The sequence below is a fragment of the Capsicum annuum genome, chromosome 7 (assembly GCF_002878395.1).
Source record: "Capsicum annuum cultivar UCD-10X-F1 chromosome 7, UCD10Xv1.1, whole genome shotgun sequence".
NCBI classification, from domain to species: Eukaryota; Viridiplantae; Streptophyta; class Magnoliopsida; order Solanales; family Solanaceae; genus Capsicum; species Capsicum annuum.
Genome location: NC_061117.1, coordinates 171,740,091 through 171,756,921, shown reverse-complemented (window position 1 = coordinate 171,756,921; position 16,831 = coordinate 171,740,091). Strand labels below are relative to the sequence as shown.

The 16,831-nt window shown below is 36.7% G+C and overlaps 1 protein-coding gene across 3 annotated transcripts in view; it reads left to right on the top strand.

The window, feature by feature from the left end:
- Positions 1–2,976: 2,976 nt before the first annotated feature.
- LOC107856401 (probable plastidic glucose transporter 1) overlaps positions 2,977–16,831 on the top strand; it is a 31,378-nt gene continuing 17,523 nt past the window's right edge. The window contains exons 1-5 of one of the 3 annotated variants that reach the window (XM_047415294.1): positions 2,977–3,294; positions 3,502–3,631; positions 11,397–11,597; positions 14,624–14,723; positions 15,447–15,559. In XM_047415294.1, coding sequence (XP_047271250.1) covers positions 3,093–3,294; positions 3,502–3,631; positions 11,397–11,597; positions 14,624–14,723; positions 15,447–15,559 — 746 coding nt within the window. In that variant the 5' untranslated portion in view covers positions 2,977–3,092. Of the gene's footprint in view, positions 3,295–3,416; positions 3,632–11,396; positions 11,598–14,623; positions 14,724–15,446; positions 15,560–16,831 lie in introns of all 3 variants that reach the window. The other 2 variants (XM_047415296.1, XM_047415295.1) reach the window with 2 other exon arrangements.

Below are 16,831 nucleotides of genomic sequence, written 5' to 3'. Positions count from 1 at the left end.
TGTTGTACCACAGTGATCATCTACTATCTTGTCACCTAACAACTCCATATAATCTATATTTTTTTTTACCTCTTGCTTATATGTAGACTTGGTGCATCTCCAAAAATAATTTCTTCTTTCAATTTCTTTCCAGTTTTTTGGACTAGTTAGCAAGAATGTGTCTTGCACACATTCTCTATTCTGCATTCGGCAGCAACTCATGAATAACAGTGTTAAGATTCTTCAAAAAAATATTAAAAAATTAGGTGACAAAATAATAAATTAAGCAAAATCAGATAATGAATAAGATAAGAGAGAAAAAAAAATAACTTTCTACATATCAAAAATAATTGTTAATTCTTCCTCGCTCAAGATCGTCCTTTACAAGCTTAATAAATCATCTCCAAGTGAAGTTATTTTCAACTTCAACCACTGCTCAGGCCAGTGGTAGTATCTGGTTGTTCCCATCTTTACAAACTGCTACAAGTAATTATCCTTTGTATACCTTTCAAGAAGCAATCATCAAACCCAATACATCTTTTACATCCAGCTTTAAATGCTTTCTTCAAAGCATCAAAACAAATATTGAATGATTGAAATCTTTTCTTCCACCTTCAAAAGTTTCTTCACTGAGCCTTGCCACACATGTGCTTCCTGGATTAGTCTTCAAAAGCTCGTCACTATAATTCAATATTCTTTTAAATTCCTCCACATGATCACCCATAATTTCTTGCAAGACAATATTTCTGTCTTTTCTTACTACAGTTCTACCAACATATACTTCCAGGTCTTTTTTCACCAACTTTTGCAATTGAAAAATTCTAATTCCTGGCTTAGAAATAAATAATTCTGTCCTTGTACCGCTCTGTTAAATATTTTGAATTGATCAATTTATTTTTTATTGTAGTAGTACATTTATGCACTGGAATATAATTTTTAACAACAAAAATTCTTGTCCTTGAATCATGAATATCAAACAATAACCATGGACAACCATCTACACATTTTATCCTCACCTTAGTTGGTTCATTAACAAACTTGTCCAATTCTCTGTGTTCTTGAACTACATACCTAGTAACAGCTTCTCTGAATTGCTTAACATTTCCAAAACATAAATCAGTTTCCTAAATAACTAACTTACAAGTAGGATCAAATATAATTCCTTTTTAGGTCTTTTTGCTCTTTTTTTTTCCACTTCTTATAGGTTGTTGGACCTCATCTTCAACTTCAGCATCTACATCAGTGTCTAATTTAAAGCTAGCCTCTTTATCTAAATCAAAATATGGCTCATCACCACCTATTTTATCCTCTAAAGTATTATTTTCCCTGGATAAATACTCATCATATTCAATATCAACTCCTTTTTTGTCTAATTAACCCCTTTAGCTCTAGGATCTTTTTCTTTCTTTTTTAGTTTGGCAGCCCTCTTACCTTCCCTCAAAGTCCTAACCTCCCCATGAACATTACTGCCATATTCATTATCAATTTCATCAAACAAATCTCCATAACCTGAATCTTTACTATTTTCACTTGCACTCTTCCAATCAGATTCAATAATTGAAACATTTGATGTAGTAGTAGTAGAAGCCCACCCACACCTTCTCCAATACCAACAGAAATCCCACCCACCTCCCCTCCAATATCTGTAGAAGCTGCATCAACCTTCTCTTCAACATCAGTAGAAGCCCCACCACCCAACTTTTCATCAACACTAATAATAGATTTTTGAGTTTGTGCAACCTCTTCAAATCCTAAATTCTGACGATCTTCACATATTTGAGCAGACTCTTTATCAAAGAAAGCACTAGACTCTCCACCCACATGGGTTACATATTCAAGGATAGGGGTGGACCATAACAACCCCTTCAATTAAATATGACACAAATAATTCAATAATAACTCTATTTTTTCGTTGGGGTACAATACTCAAAATATTCCTATCACATGTAATTTTAACAATTATACTCAATTTCTTTAACGTATCCTACAAACTCAAAGTAAGAGAATTTATCAACATCTACATCAAAACAATTTGTAACAATACCTTCGGTGTATTTAATTCGAGGTTTTTGTTGTAAATTTTTTCATGGTGAAACTTTAACGTAATGTACACAAAATTCATTGTCAAACTACAAAAGAGTAAAAAAATAAAACAAGCATTAGCAAAAATAAAAAATTAAAAACTGAAAAACCCTAACTCCTTTGAAAAACGAATAGGTTAAAACCCTAGACTATGTAAATGAAAAAAATACCTCCAAAATTTCAGTGTTTGGACACAAATACTTGATTCAAGCGAAAAATTTCTTAACGATTTCAGTGTTAAGAGTACAAATACTTTGAATTCGCGATTATAATTTTTTTAGGAAAGAAATGACGGGTTTCCAATGGATTAGGCGTATTTGATTGAAGCGGGTCAGATTTTGCAAAAAGGTAGGTTATTTAATTTAATATAAATCAGACCGAATTTAGTAGGAATCACTTTTTTATGTTATTAAGTAGACCAACTTACCACACAATGTCAAATTTCCTTGAAGTAATATGTATACAATAGTACATAAAAGTACACAACAATAATACTTGAAAACTTATTACAAGTACCTCTAAATAAAATGTGTATTGATTAATAATTTTTTAAAAATAATAGTTCAAGAACTTGTTAATTTATTTATTTTATCGTTTTTTCAATTGGTGTCCGGTGTCCGCATTGAAACCCGATTAATTTGGATCACGCGTTGCAGGATTTGACCTCTGGTTAAGAGTGGAGAGCAACCCCATCCACTGTACCCCAACTTATGTTAGTGAACTTGTTAATTGTTATGATCGACTAAAGCATATTAATATGAGAAGTTTTAAATTACCGGTCCTACTCTTTTTTAATAAAAAAGATTAAATCACAATCCTGAAATTTCAAATTTGATAGATAAATAATATCCAAAAATCTTATTTATAAAAAATTAAAATTTTCATTTTTCAACTACAAAATCTAAAATAATTACAGGTTCACAGATTCTAATCTTTGTTGTTCAAAGGCCCGGTCCCAGCGCACTTGCTAAACCCGCTAGATATTTTTTCCATTTTCAAACGATCAATTGGAGAAGAAGCAGCTTCATCCAATGCAGCGGGCACTAGCAACTCATCCACCTCAATGCTTCTCCACACCCCAATTCAGTCCAAAACATCACTATTTTCACTCTTTACCAAGAAATAAACAATACCCTCTTACCCTTTCAACTTCTTTTTCACTTTCCAGAGAGTTACTGAAAGTTTCTGATAGCAACAAACAGCAACCCCAAGATGTAAACTCTGAGATTGGAGGTACTCTTATGCACTCTTCTGTCTTATATTCTATTTGGTTTCTTTCTTTAAGATTGAATTGTACCAAAAGAAAGGCCAGCCCGTGCACTAAAGCTCGAACCACAACGTTTTATTGTATGCAGACTTATTATGCAAGATGCTGTTTCCACCTCCTAGTCACATCACAGCCTTATTATTGAATTGATAAAAAGTTGGTGTTTTTTCCAGATGATGAAGATGAGTTGTTACAAGAAAAAGATTTTGCTGTTGATGATGGAGTGGATTTGGGGTGGTTACCTGCCTTTCCTCACGTTTTGACGGCTTCAATGTCCAATTTTCTATTTGGTTATCACATTGGGTAAATATAATACTCTCCCATTTTATTTTTTTGTCTGGTTTTATTTGACATATAGAGTTTAAGAAAGTAAGGAAGACATATCAAATGTGTTAAAATGAACTTTAATTTTGTGGTTTTAATTATGAAGCGTGGAAAGTTGGAAGTAAAGTGTTGTCATGTAAGACATTATTTTATTTGTGGCTCAATTAAGTAAAGCCCATAACTGATATTTAATAATGAATGGATCTCTTTCATACAATGGTTATTGGATCCTCCCTCCATACGTCAGGATTACCACGTACTCTCTACTCTTTTTCCATCGCTTACGGCTAGTGTGTCCTATAAATTACTTATGCATTTACCTTATGTTTTCGTATATGTGAAGAAGGTTGGCTTACCTGCTAGGGAGGTTTAGCGTAGGTGCCATCATGACTCCAATTTTTGGGTCGTGATAATGAAAAGTCTTTCCAAAAAGCATGGGAGCGCTCTAATGCGTTGAACTTTATATTTATGCGAATGACTTACGCCTCATTTGTTTTTATTAAGATTAAGACGTCTGCATCTGAGTGGTTAAAATGTTGTCTCAAGATCTGAACATTGAATGATTAAAACTGCTTGTTTTTCAACATGTGAATGTGCTTAATTTATTTATTTGTAAATATAAAAATGCAATTCGAATAAAAATTTATTATATATTAGAAAAATGTTTAATTAATAAAATTAAATTATTATTTGATTTAAAAAAAAACATTTATGTTTACTGTGATGGTGGAGATGGTTTGTAATAGTGGTGACGGTGGTAATGGTTGGTGTTAGTGGCTAGTAATGTTGGCAGTGGTAGCTGTGATGGTACATGAGGTTGGTACTATAGTGATTGTCATGATTGTGGTGGTTGTGATATTGAAATTGGTTTAATGTTTGTAATTGGCATTGTTGACGGTGGTGACTCAAGAATGTGTGGTAGTTGCCGACGGTTCTAGTTGCGATGGTGGAGGTGGTTGGTAGTAGGGATTCATCGTACTGGTAGTGGTGGCGCTGATGATGACAGTGGTGGTGGTGGTGGTGCTGATGATGATGACAACAGTGATGGTGGTGGCTGAAGAATGTGTGGTGATTAACGGTGTGTTGGTGGTAGTTGGCACCTATGCTAGTCGTGATGGTGGAGCTGGTTAGTAGCAGAAATTGGCTGCAGTGGTGGTAGTAGTTAATAGTGGTGATGGAGGTCGAATGGTGGTGGTGACAAATATAATTATAATGATGGAAGTGATGTGGTAGTGACTAATAGTAATGGTTGGCGGCAATGGTGGTGGTGGTTGTTGGTTCATGATGATAGTGGTGGTTGATAATGGTGGTGGTGGTGGTAATGGTAGAGCCTAGAGGTGGTAAGTGGTGGTGACGTGGTTGTAGATAGAGTGGTGGTGAATATTATCCATATAAAAGTATACCGCTTAGTGATATTTAGACTTTGTTCTAGATCTTAATGGTTAAGACCCATTTAGATCAATTAAGTGCTTAAATATTAATGAAAACAAATGCACTTAATGACAAGTTTGAACCATTCAAATTTAGACCTCCATTAAGTGCAAACAATGAGGCGTAAGATTAGTGTTCCACAAGCAAAAAGTGTTAGCGAATACTTGAAGTTTTTGGAAGAAAATTCTCGTTCTTCTGATAAGTCTCTCGCTGGTACATTAGTGGCTGAACTCGAGTATGAAGTTTGATGGGTCACGTAAGATGAAAAATTATATCATCGAGATGACTAATATTGCAGCAAGACTCCAGGCCTTCTGAATGAAAGTGGATGACACCTCTTGGTTTAGTTTATTCTAAATTCATTGCCTCCAGAGTGTGGGTCATTCAAATTAACGATAAAACTATTGAAGATAAGTGAGATGTTAGTAAATTGTCCAGTATGCTTATTCAAGAGGAATCAAGACTTAAGAAACAAGGTGGTCATTTTATTCACCTCATGGGTCAAGGAGCTGGTAAAGGACTTAAGTGAAGGCTGACAAGTTCAAGAATAAGAAAACACCTGCTAAAGTTTCACAGGATCATCATAAGGAACTCCAGGCAGATGTGAGAATAAATGTAAATCTTGGTTCGAAAAGAAAGGTACATTTTGTACTTTTGTATGTTTTTAGTCAAATTTAGTAAAAGTTCCTAATCATGCTTGGGGGCTTGGTGGTGCAAGTACTCATGTATCTACTATGTTGTAGGAATTCATTATAATTCGAACTCCAAATCTAACTAAGGATTTCTTGTTAATGAGAAACCATATGAAGGCTCCAATTGAAGGCATAGAGACTTATAGTTTGATCTTGGAGACTAGACATCACCTTGATCTATTACAAACTCTTTATATTCCTTCAGTTTCTAGGAATTTTATTTCTCTGTCAAGACTTGATGTTTCTGGATTTGATTTAAGTTTGGACATGTATGGTTCAATTTATATAAGAATGCTATTTTTATGGTTATGGTGTATGGTTTATATAATTGAAACTCGATAATGTTTATTTGAATCCATTCTTGCTATTCACCAAAATGTTGGAATCAAACGTAGTTCACTGAATTTTTTGAATTCCTTGCTATTCATCAAAATGTTGGAATCAAACATAGTTCACTGAATGAAAGTTCTGATTACTTGTAGGCTATAGCACATATATTTAGGTCATTTATCCAAGGAAAGATTAAAAAGATTATTAAATAATGAGATACTCAAGAATCTGAATTTTACTATTTTTGATATATGTTTGAATTGCATTAGGGGAAGGCAAACCAAGCATAGTAAGAAAGGTGCCACAAGAAACACCCAACTTCTTGAAATAATACATACTGATATTTGCAGATCCTTTGATGTTCCATTTTGGTGGAGAAAAATATTTTCATTTTTATCGATTATTTTTCACGTTATGAAGTTATCTATTTGTTGTAAGAAAATCTCAAGCAACGGACGCTCTCAAAGTGTTCGTTAATGAGATTGAAAGACAATTAGATAGAAAAGTGAAGGAGCAATATCATGGAAAAGTGTTAAACAATCTGTCATTGCTACATCCACAATGGAAGTAGAATTTGTGGCACGTTTTGAAGCCATAATTCATGCACAATGGTTGTTGAACTTTATTTTAGAACTTAGGGTTGTCGACACCATTACCAGGCCGCTGAAAATTTATTGTGAGAATACTGCAGTAGTATTCTTCTCCAAGAACAATAAGTACTCTAAAGTGCCAAACATATGGAATTAAAGTACTTTATTGTCAAAGAAGAAGTTAAAAAACAAAGAGTATCACTTAAGAATATTAGAATTAATCTTACAATTGCAGATCCGTTAACGAAGGGCTTATAACCAAAGACATTTAAAGAACACGTTCGAAGAATGGGTTTTGGTTGGACTTATGATTGATGTTTATGTTGTTTTGACACTCGGAGCTCAGTTATGCGTTTATGATAAAAATTATTGAATTTCAGGTTAATCATAACGGTGTACACATAAATGTCTTGAGATATTACATGATAAGTCTCAATGTGACATTATTGCAGACCATAATGTTAAATGTTTTATAGCTTATGAACCTAGTATGAAAAGTTGCTAGTGTAGTCGTATATGGAAGAGAGTATGTGACACAAAATTCTGTATAACTGCTAGAACTCGCATCAGTGGTTTGTCATATTGTGGTATGTATGATGGAAATTATAGAAGAAATTTATTTTATGCCTAACTAATGTTTATGTCATTATATATAAATGTTCTGTGATCATTGGGTCAAGTGGGAGAATAAAAAAAGGGCAGTCCGGTGCACTAAAGCTACCGCTATGCGCGGTGTCCGGGGAAGGGCCCCACCACAATGGTGTATCGTACGCAGCTTTACCTTGTATTTCTGCCAGAGGCTGTTTCCAAGGCTTGAACCCGTGACCTCCTGGTCACATGGTAGCTACTTTATCAGTTACTCCAAGGCTCCCCTTCAAGTGGGAGAATGTAAGACTTATTATTTTATCTGTGGCCCAATTAAGGAAGCCCGAAACTGTTATTTAATAAAGAATAAATCTCGTCCGTACATCGGTTATTTGATGAATGCTAAGTTACTCAGACTCTTCACTTTCGGTGCCGCACCCTTGTCGACACGACATGGGTGTGTGTGGGATTCGTACCCGATCTGGTCAACCAATTTTGGGTATTTTGACCAAAATCGACTAGGAAAGTCCGAACAGATTTAAGAAATTCTTTAGTCAAAACAAAAGCTAAGGTGAAATCGAAGAAAATGGAATACCTTCTGATAAAGAAATAGACCTTGGGCCTAACTCAACCTCAAAAGCTAGCTCATGAGGGGAGGATTGCCCAAGACCATATAAGGAGACCAAGGACCATTTAGCCCACCGATGTGGGACTCCAACACCCCCCCCTGCATGCCCAGGGCTGGACATCTGGAGCGTGGACAATATAAGACGGGGGGCCCAACATTGGAAACAATGATGGCACGACCCTATTAAGAAATAGAAATTATATGAGTAGGGTCGGAATGACGACACGATCCTACTGGAAAAGAGAAATTATATGGGCAGGGTCGGAATGATGGCACGACCCTACTGAAAAGGGATCTGAGGAGTCACCGAAAAGACGTACGGAACTATGTAAATTAAATCTGAGGAGTCACCAGAAAGATGCATGGTACTATGCTACTCAGATATGAGACAGTAGTCCGGAAAGATGCACGGTGCTACGCAAATCAGATATGAGAAAATAGTCACCGAAAAGAAGTACGGTGCTAAGAAAAATAGATATAAAAAAGTAGTCACCGGACAGATACATGATGCTATGCAAAGATGTGAGAAAATAGTCTCTAGAAAGATACACAGTGAGTCAGTGACCCAACTTTTGCTAACATAATCATTGGCCAGACAGGCGGCATATATGGATTATAGCCACCCGCCGGCAGCGGAAACTCTTTAATTCTTTACCATGATAAAGAAATGGACCTTGGGCCTAACTCAACCTCAAAAGCTAGCTCATGAGGAGAGGATTGCCCAAGACCATATAAAGAGACCAAGGACCCTTTAACCCACCGATGTGGGACTCCAACACCCCCTCGCACGCCTAGGGCTGGTATGATAAAGAAATGGACCTTGGGCCTAACTCAACCTTAAAAGCTAACTCATGAGGGGAGGATTGCCCAAGACCATATAAGGAGACCAAGGACCCTTTAACCCACCGATGTGGGACTCCAACACCTTCTATATAGAAATTTCTATGTTATTGCTTTACCTTTTATCTCCTTTCAAGATTTTTTTCTTGAACAATATTTTCTCCTTAAATTTTCCATGTAATATCTCATAATTTATGTTTTATAATTCTATTTTTAGATATTTAAATTGTTTTTTGCGGAATTCCCGCACCCGTATCTATTTTTAGATCCATATCTCCGAATTTTTAAATTGAAACCGTGAAGGATCCGACCTCTAGATCCGTACCCGTATCGGACACCTGCACTCGAGTCCGAGCAACTTAGGATGAATGTATTGGATGAATTCTTATTTAAATTAAGCTCCATAAATTGGTCCTACTCCACCTATTAGGGTTACCACATGCTCCCTACCTTTTTCCATTATTGATGGTTGTGGTAAAGCAAGGTTAGGGCAAGGAAGAAGAAACCAACTTTGCAACTAATGTTTCCTTTTCTGTTCTATGCGATAATGTCTTCCGCATCAAGTATGTTTTCTGACATCTCAATATGAGATTATTGTGTTCAAGATCCTGATGTGCATTAAGTTTATGTTTACATGTCATTCTTTTTGAAACGGACTAAAAAGAAATGCAGGGCAAATAAATTGAAAGGTAGGGAATATTTTTCTTCTTATGTCTTATTGGAGAAGTACTAAAAGAAAACTTTTGCACTTAAAATTATTGCTTAGTCTTGAACTAATTTGAATGAATTGCTTATGGAGAAAGGAAGTTCAAAAATGATGTTTACATTTGCATACACTAAAATATCACCAAGAAAACATCTGGTGTGGGCTCTTAAATGTTCTATTTTAGCTAATCAAACTTTGACTGTTGATAATTCCAACTTATAGTGAGTTAAATCTTAAAATCTTAAGCATTTTGTTTCCATGGTAGTCCGCAATCTTCTGAAGTAATTTGTATGTTGCAACAACTATAGGGGTATAAAGTTGTTGAGTCATACTATGAAGGTTTGGGAAAATGTGGTAGAGTTGAGGCTAAGGAGGATCGTGACTATTTTGGAGAATCAGTTCAGTTTCATGCCAGATGTCGTTGAAGTAACATGAGAAATGTTTATCTCGACTACTGAGGTCGTTCACCTCGTGAGGAGATTAATAGAGTAGCTTAGTAAGAGAAAGAAGAATTTGCATATGGTGTTCATTAATCTTGAGAAGACGTATGACAAAGTCTTCAGGGAGATTCTGTGGAGGTGCTTGGAGGCTAGAGGGGTGCTCATGGCGTACATTAGGTCGATTCAGGACATGTATGATGACACAAAGACTCGTGTGAGGTCGGTAGGAGGAGATTCAGAGCACTTTCTTGCTTTCACAGGGTTGCATCAAGGTTCAACTCTTAGCTTGTTTTTATTTGCCTTGATGATGGATGTTTTGACGGGGCATATTCGAGGAGAGGTGCCTTGGTGTATGTTATTTGCCGATGATTACTGATTGACGAGACTCGAGGAGGAATTAATGATAAGTTAGAGGTTTGGAGACAGACCCTTGAGTCTAAAGAATTTAGGTTAAGCAGGACCAAGACGGAATACTTGAAATGTAAGTTTAGTGGTTTGTCGTTGAGGCTGACGTGGTAGTGAAACTGGATTCTCAGGTCATTCAGAAGAGAGAGAGTTTCGAGTATATTGGGTCTATGATTCAGGGGAATGGTAAGATTGATGAGGATGTCACGCACCGTATTGGTGCAGGGTGGTTGATATGGAGGCTTGTTTCAGGAGTCTTGTGTGATAAGAAGGTGCCTCTTAAGCTTAAAGGTAAGTTCTACAGAGTGGCAGTCCGACCGTCTATGTTGTATGGAACAGAGTATTGGCCAGTTAAGAACTCTCACATTCAAAAGTTGAAGGTGGCAGAGATTAGGATATTGCGATAGATGTGTGGACTTATCAGGAGGTATAGGGTTAGAAATGAGAATATTTGGGAGAAGGTGAAAATGGCTTCGACGGAGGACAAGATGTGGGAAGTGAGGTTGCGATGGTTCGGGCATGTGATGAGGAGGGGCATGGATGCTCCAATATAAAGGTATGAGAGGGCTGACTATGGATGGTTTGGGGGTAGAGGTAGGTCGAAGAAATATTGGAGGGAGGTGATTAGGCATGACATAGAATAGTTACAACTTATAGAGGACATGACCCTTGATAGGAAGGTGTGGAGGACGCGAATTAGGATAGAGGATTAGTAGGTAGGAGTAGGTCCGTAATAGTAGGGAAGAGTGCTTTGTTTGTATCTGTGCCTGTAGTTTCTTGTAGCCTCTTGTTCGTGGTGTTTTGGCGATGTCTATGATTTCAAATAACTGTTTTATAGTATTACCTTGTAGGTGTCTTGTTTCCTTTACTATCTAGCGGTGTGATATCCCTTTTATTGTTTGTTTTTATGTTTTTTGTTGGTTATATTGTTATCTGTCCTGAGCCGGGGGTCTATTGGAAACAACCTCTTTACTTCATCCGAGGTAGTGATATGGATTGCGTAAACTTTACTCCTCCCCCCCTCCCAGACCTCATTTTGTGGGAATACACTGGGTATGTTGTTGCTACTAATTTTCAGTTTTTGTTGTATATTGTAGAGTAATGAATGGTCCTATTGTGTCGATAGCCAAAGAACTTGGGTTTGAGGGAAATTCATTTCTTGAAGGACTTGTGGTGAGCATATTTATTGGTGGTGCTTTCATAGGAAGCATAGCTTGTGGTTCCGTTGTTGATAAACTTGGTTGTCGTCGCACTATTCAAATTGACACAATACCACTTATTCTTGGGGCAATTGTAAGGTAATTCCTTTATACCATGCATCTTGGCTTTATTATCTATCTTTATTGTATCAATTGAAAAATGTAAAATGCTCCTTTTACCCCAAAAGAAATATGTAGTTCCAAGTATGATCAACCTTGCTAATGTTTAGGCTTATTTTGGATATTGATTCATATTCCATTTAAGGAAAAATATTAATGGTTATTAGTGGTCAATCTATATTTTCTCTTCAACTGCTATAGCAATTGTGATGAGTTAAAAATTTCATTGTAGTTTAATTAAAATTGGTCTTAGAATTGAGAGAAAGTAACTTATCTTTTATAAAAAAGTTATCTTGAATGGTTTGGATATGTGATGAGGAGATGCACGGATGTCCAAGTGTGTAGGGGTGAGAGGTTGGCTGTGGATGGATTCAGGAGAGGTAGACTGAAAAATATTGGGGAGAGGTGATTAGACAAGATATGGTATGGTGCAGCTTACCAAGTACATGACCTTAGATATGAATGTGTACCAAACGCGTATTAGGGTAGAAGGATAGGAGGTTGTAGTGTGCCTTGCTAGTAGGTAGGAGTGTTGTTCTTAGTAGTAGTCATAGTGTGATGCTTGTAGTTTCTTGTTCCTGTATTCTTGTTGAAATATATTGTTTCGGGTAAATCGCTTCTAATACTATTTTGTGGTAGTATTGTTCTGTTACTATCTGTTATTGTGTTACTCCTTATTGTCTTTTGTACTCTATTACATTGTTTTCTGGATTGTATTTTGTCTTAAACAGAGGGTCTAGCGGAAACATCCTCTCTACCTCACTTCTGAGGTAGTGGTGTGGACTGAGTACACTCTACCCTCCCAAGACCCTATTGTGTGGGAATACACTGGGTATGATGTTTTTGGTATGAGCAACTAAAACATATCCCCAACTAATTGGTATCGCCTCTATAGATCTTATTTTCTATGTTTCCTATTCCTCAAGTCTGTATGGTTTTTTCCAAGAGATCATAAACCTCATCCCCTTTTAATACCTTCATTCACCATCGTATCACACCTATATACTGGTACATCTGGTTGACGAACTACATGTACAAACCATCTCAAGGATTTTCTCTCATTTTATCCTCAATTTGCGTTACTTGCATCTATTGTGAATGTGATCATTTTTAATCTTATAGCTGAACACACATCCATCTCAACAAGCACATCTTTTGTGATGCTCATTTGTGGAGTTGTTGGACTTTACCTGCCCAACGCTCACTTCCATATAATATTATTGGTTTTATAACTATAATATAAAATCTTTCACTTTGGTAGGAACCCTTCCATACATAACACCCTGACAACTCTTACCTCTTCTTTAGTTCAACCAGTCGATTTCGATTCAATGTGTATCATTTTCATCTATCTTCTGGAACAACTGGCCTAGACATCTGAATTATTTGCGTTTTGGCTACATAACCTCATTTAAGATCACCTCAACTTCACTCTTTTTATGCAGACTAAACTTGCAGTATATATATTTTGTCTTACTTCCACTTCTCTTAAAATCCCTTGGGTTTGTGTGGTTCTTGAGATAAGGGATAATAATCTCCGGATAAGATGTAGGATCATTTAATTTCGGGTTTGTTTCTGATATAAGTAATTTCGGGTTTGTTTCTGATATAAGTAATTTCGGGATTAGTTAGACCACAGTTTTGGTGAAATGACGGTGGCAGAAATGCGGATGTTGCGTTGGATGTGTGGGCTGACTAGGGGGGATAGAGTTCGGAATGAGACTATCAGGGAGAAGGTTGGTGTGACTCCAGTGGAGAATAAGATGCGGGAAGTCCGATTGAGATGGTTCGGACACGTGATAAGGAGGGGCATGAATGCCCCGGTTCGTAGGTGTGAGAGGCTAGCTTTGGATGATTTTAGGCGGGGTAGGGATAGGTCGAAGAAGTACTGGGGAGAGGTGATTTGGCGGGACATGGAGCAGTTACAGCTCACTGAGGACGTGACCCTAGATAGGAAGATCTGGAGGACGCGAATTAGGGCAGAAGGCTAGGGTCAGTTTGGGTCGCTAGTGTAGGGCATCACTTGGTGGGGGTATTATTCTTGTTATGATACCTTGTTTCATGCTTTATTACGAATCTGTTTACTTTTCTTTGTTTACTATTACTTGTGGGTGTCGTATTTATGTTATGCCATCTTGTTCCATGCTTTACTATGAATTTGTTTAGTATTCCGTGTCTCGAGCCGGGGGTCTATCGAAAACAGCCTTTCTACTTCTTTAAAGGTAGAGGTATGGACTGCGTACATCTTACCCTCCTCAGACCTCACTATGTGGGAATACACTGGGTTTGTTGTTGTTGTTGTATTCAACATGGGATAACAATCCCAGGATAGCTACTCCTGGGATGAAACAACCAAATGTCAAAAGTTCTCTTCTTCAACGCTCTTCTTCCAAAGTGCTTAAGAAGGCTAAGCTTAAAATAAAAAATCATCGTTTTTCCAAATTTATGTCCAAAACATGTTCAATATTAAACCTAGTTTATCCCATTGTTAAGCCAATAAACTAGACATATATATATATATAATCCTCTAAATAATCCCGTTATTATTTAATTTTCATATTGTAATCCCCGGTGTAACTTGTTTTGCAAAACAAATATCCCTTACAATCTAGAATGATTTTCCATAATTCAAGCTTTTGGTGGACAGCTTCTCTAGTTTGATCAATTAGCTCAATGCAAATCGCATCATCATGAGACCTCATCTTATATTGTAATGGTTAGGTCATCAGACAATTTGACAATGAGTATTTATAGAAAGCATTTTAAAAGATAATTAGGTTGGGTCTCGAAATAATAATTATCTCATTCTCATGTGAAATGGAACTGATAGGTGGTAAGATTTTTCATTATTTAATACATAAGATGTTTCAAAGTTGCAAATAGAGTTATATCCTCATTCAATTTTTAAACCTTGTTGTCTATGCTTAACAACTGGAAAGAGGAGAAGAATAATTTGCTTGTATTTTAATAATTGTCATTTATTTTGCCCGTCCTTCAATTGACAGTGCACAAGCTCAGTCCATTGAAGAAATGCTCTTGGGAAGATTCCTTGTTGGCCTTGGAATTGGTGTTAATACAGTACTAGTTCCAGTTTATATTTCTGAGGTAATGCCTCTATTTTATAATTTCTGTATCCATGGCCTCATTCTGGAACTTTAATAAAAAGTTCTGCTTTAGCACTTTAGCATCCATGCGAACATCTGGTTTTTCTGTTCATTTCCGGGGTGCATGGGGAGGTGAGTCTGCTTGTTGTGACTTGGGGAAAATCAGAATAAACTACTCAATATGTGGTTTGGGCTACTTTTGTCTTTCCAGATTGGAAACTTGTGCTTGTGTTAATCTAGGATGAGATTTGCTTATATATGAGTCGTACCTTAAGTCTTTTTTTGGGAAAGAAGAAAAGAGCAAAATTTCTTAAGGTAAAAATTGGAACTTTAGACATCTTCCATTAGAGACATGAAAAAATCTTGGAAGGTCGCTGCAGCAGACAGATGATAGTTTTCGTTTGCAAGTTTTATGGTCACTTTCCCTAAATCTTTTTGTGGAGTGGTGGGTTTTCAACTTCTTTTTGTCATGTGCTATCCTTTACTAAGGAGGAAAAGCTATTTGAGGATGACCCTTTGATTTGGGAAGTGTTTGTGGGATATTCTTTTGCTTGATAAGGAGGAAAAGCTATTTGAGGATGACCCTTTGATTTGGGAAGTGTTTGTGGGATATTCTTTTGCTTGATAAGACATATCTATTGCTCACTCAGATATCTGTAGGCAGTCAGAGATACATTGAAGAGACATTTTATTTCTCAGATAATCATAAATGTTTGTGTTGTAGGTTGCTCCAACGAAATATAGGGGCTCCTTGGGGACGTTATGCCAAATTGGTACATGCATTGGTATTATTGCATCACTTTGTCTGGCAATTCCCTCAGAAAATGATCCCCACTGGTGAGTACTCATAATTATCTTTTCTACCTCACTACCTTCCATTACATACCCATGCTGCAGGCAGTGTACAGAACTTTGTTGGAAGAAATTTGAATCAACTATGTTGCATTGTTGCAAGAGCTCCTAAATTGCAAGTGTGATGGCACTTTATATCTTTAATGGAAACTAGATCCATCATTTATGTTGAATTTAAGACTTCCTAAAATAATTTAAACTCTTGGGGGTCAGATCTTCTTGTTGCATCGAAATAGATAAATGTTGATTGATCTGGCTATTCTTCATTGATGCATTTGGTGCTTCTCAGTTTTTGAAGTCTATATATTACCTTCACATTTCAACTTCTAATCATCCTAGATTTTGTTATGTGGATGAGCAGAACCTTTGCTGTTGTCTAGAAATGAACTAGTTGATACTCCTCCCTCTTTCATTTTATTTTCTAATGCTTTTAGGGTCATTTGGTTTGAGGAGCAAGAAAAACTAATCTTGCTATAGAGCTCTATAGCATCTGATTTCCTGTAAACCTATGTTGCTTGGACTCGGATGTGGGCATGGATCTAGAGGTTGGATCAACATGATCTAAATTTTAAGATTCAAGGATACGAATTCAGATAACGGATGTGGGAATTTTACAAAAAGTAATTCAAAATTCCAAGAGTATAGCTACAAAAATATGCCTAGCTTAATTTGTTTAAAGGTAAAACTCCTTTCTCCTTCTCCCAGTCCAGGCTACCACCTTCTGTGGTAGCCTCCCTCTCCTTTCCTTTCTTTCTTGTCTCGCATTAAGTCTCTCCCTTTCTTTTCTCCTCAGATCAGTAGTTCCAGTCAATAACTATGGGCGAAGAAAAGATTTACTTCAATGCTGGCTATAAATCTTTTGACATCTCCAAGTGTATGAATGGACCGAGTGCAGCAAAAATTTAATGAGAAAGGTATCTTTCAGCCTTAAAGTCATGAAATGGGTAGTTTTCGTCTTTAATGAAGCATCAAAGGAACACAGAATGGCTGTCAGGAGATGGAAAACAGAGTTCTTTTGTACCCTTAAAAGTACTGAATATGGTAGATACATCAGTTTCATCGCAGTTCAGGGGGAAAACAGATCAGTCATAATAACTCATGAAATAACATTAAATGCCGGATGGACAGCTATAGCAGAAAAAATCACAAGGTTTATAGGGGTCCCAAAGAAGGAAGAGAAAACAGCAGCAACAAGGAAGCTGCAGGAAAAAGTGTAGTTTGTGGAAGCCTTAAGAAGCAGCAAATGGTCGACTCAGT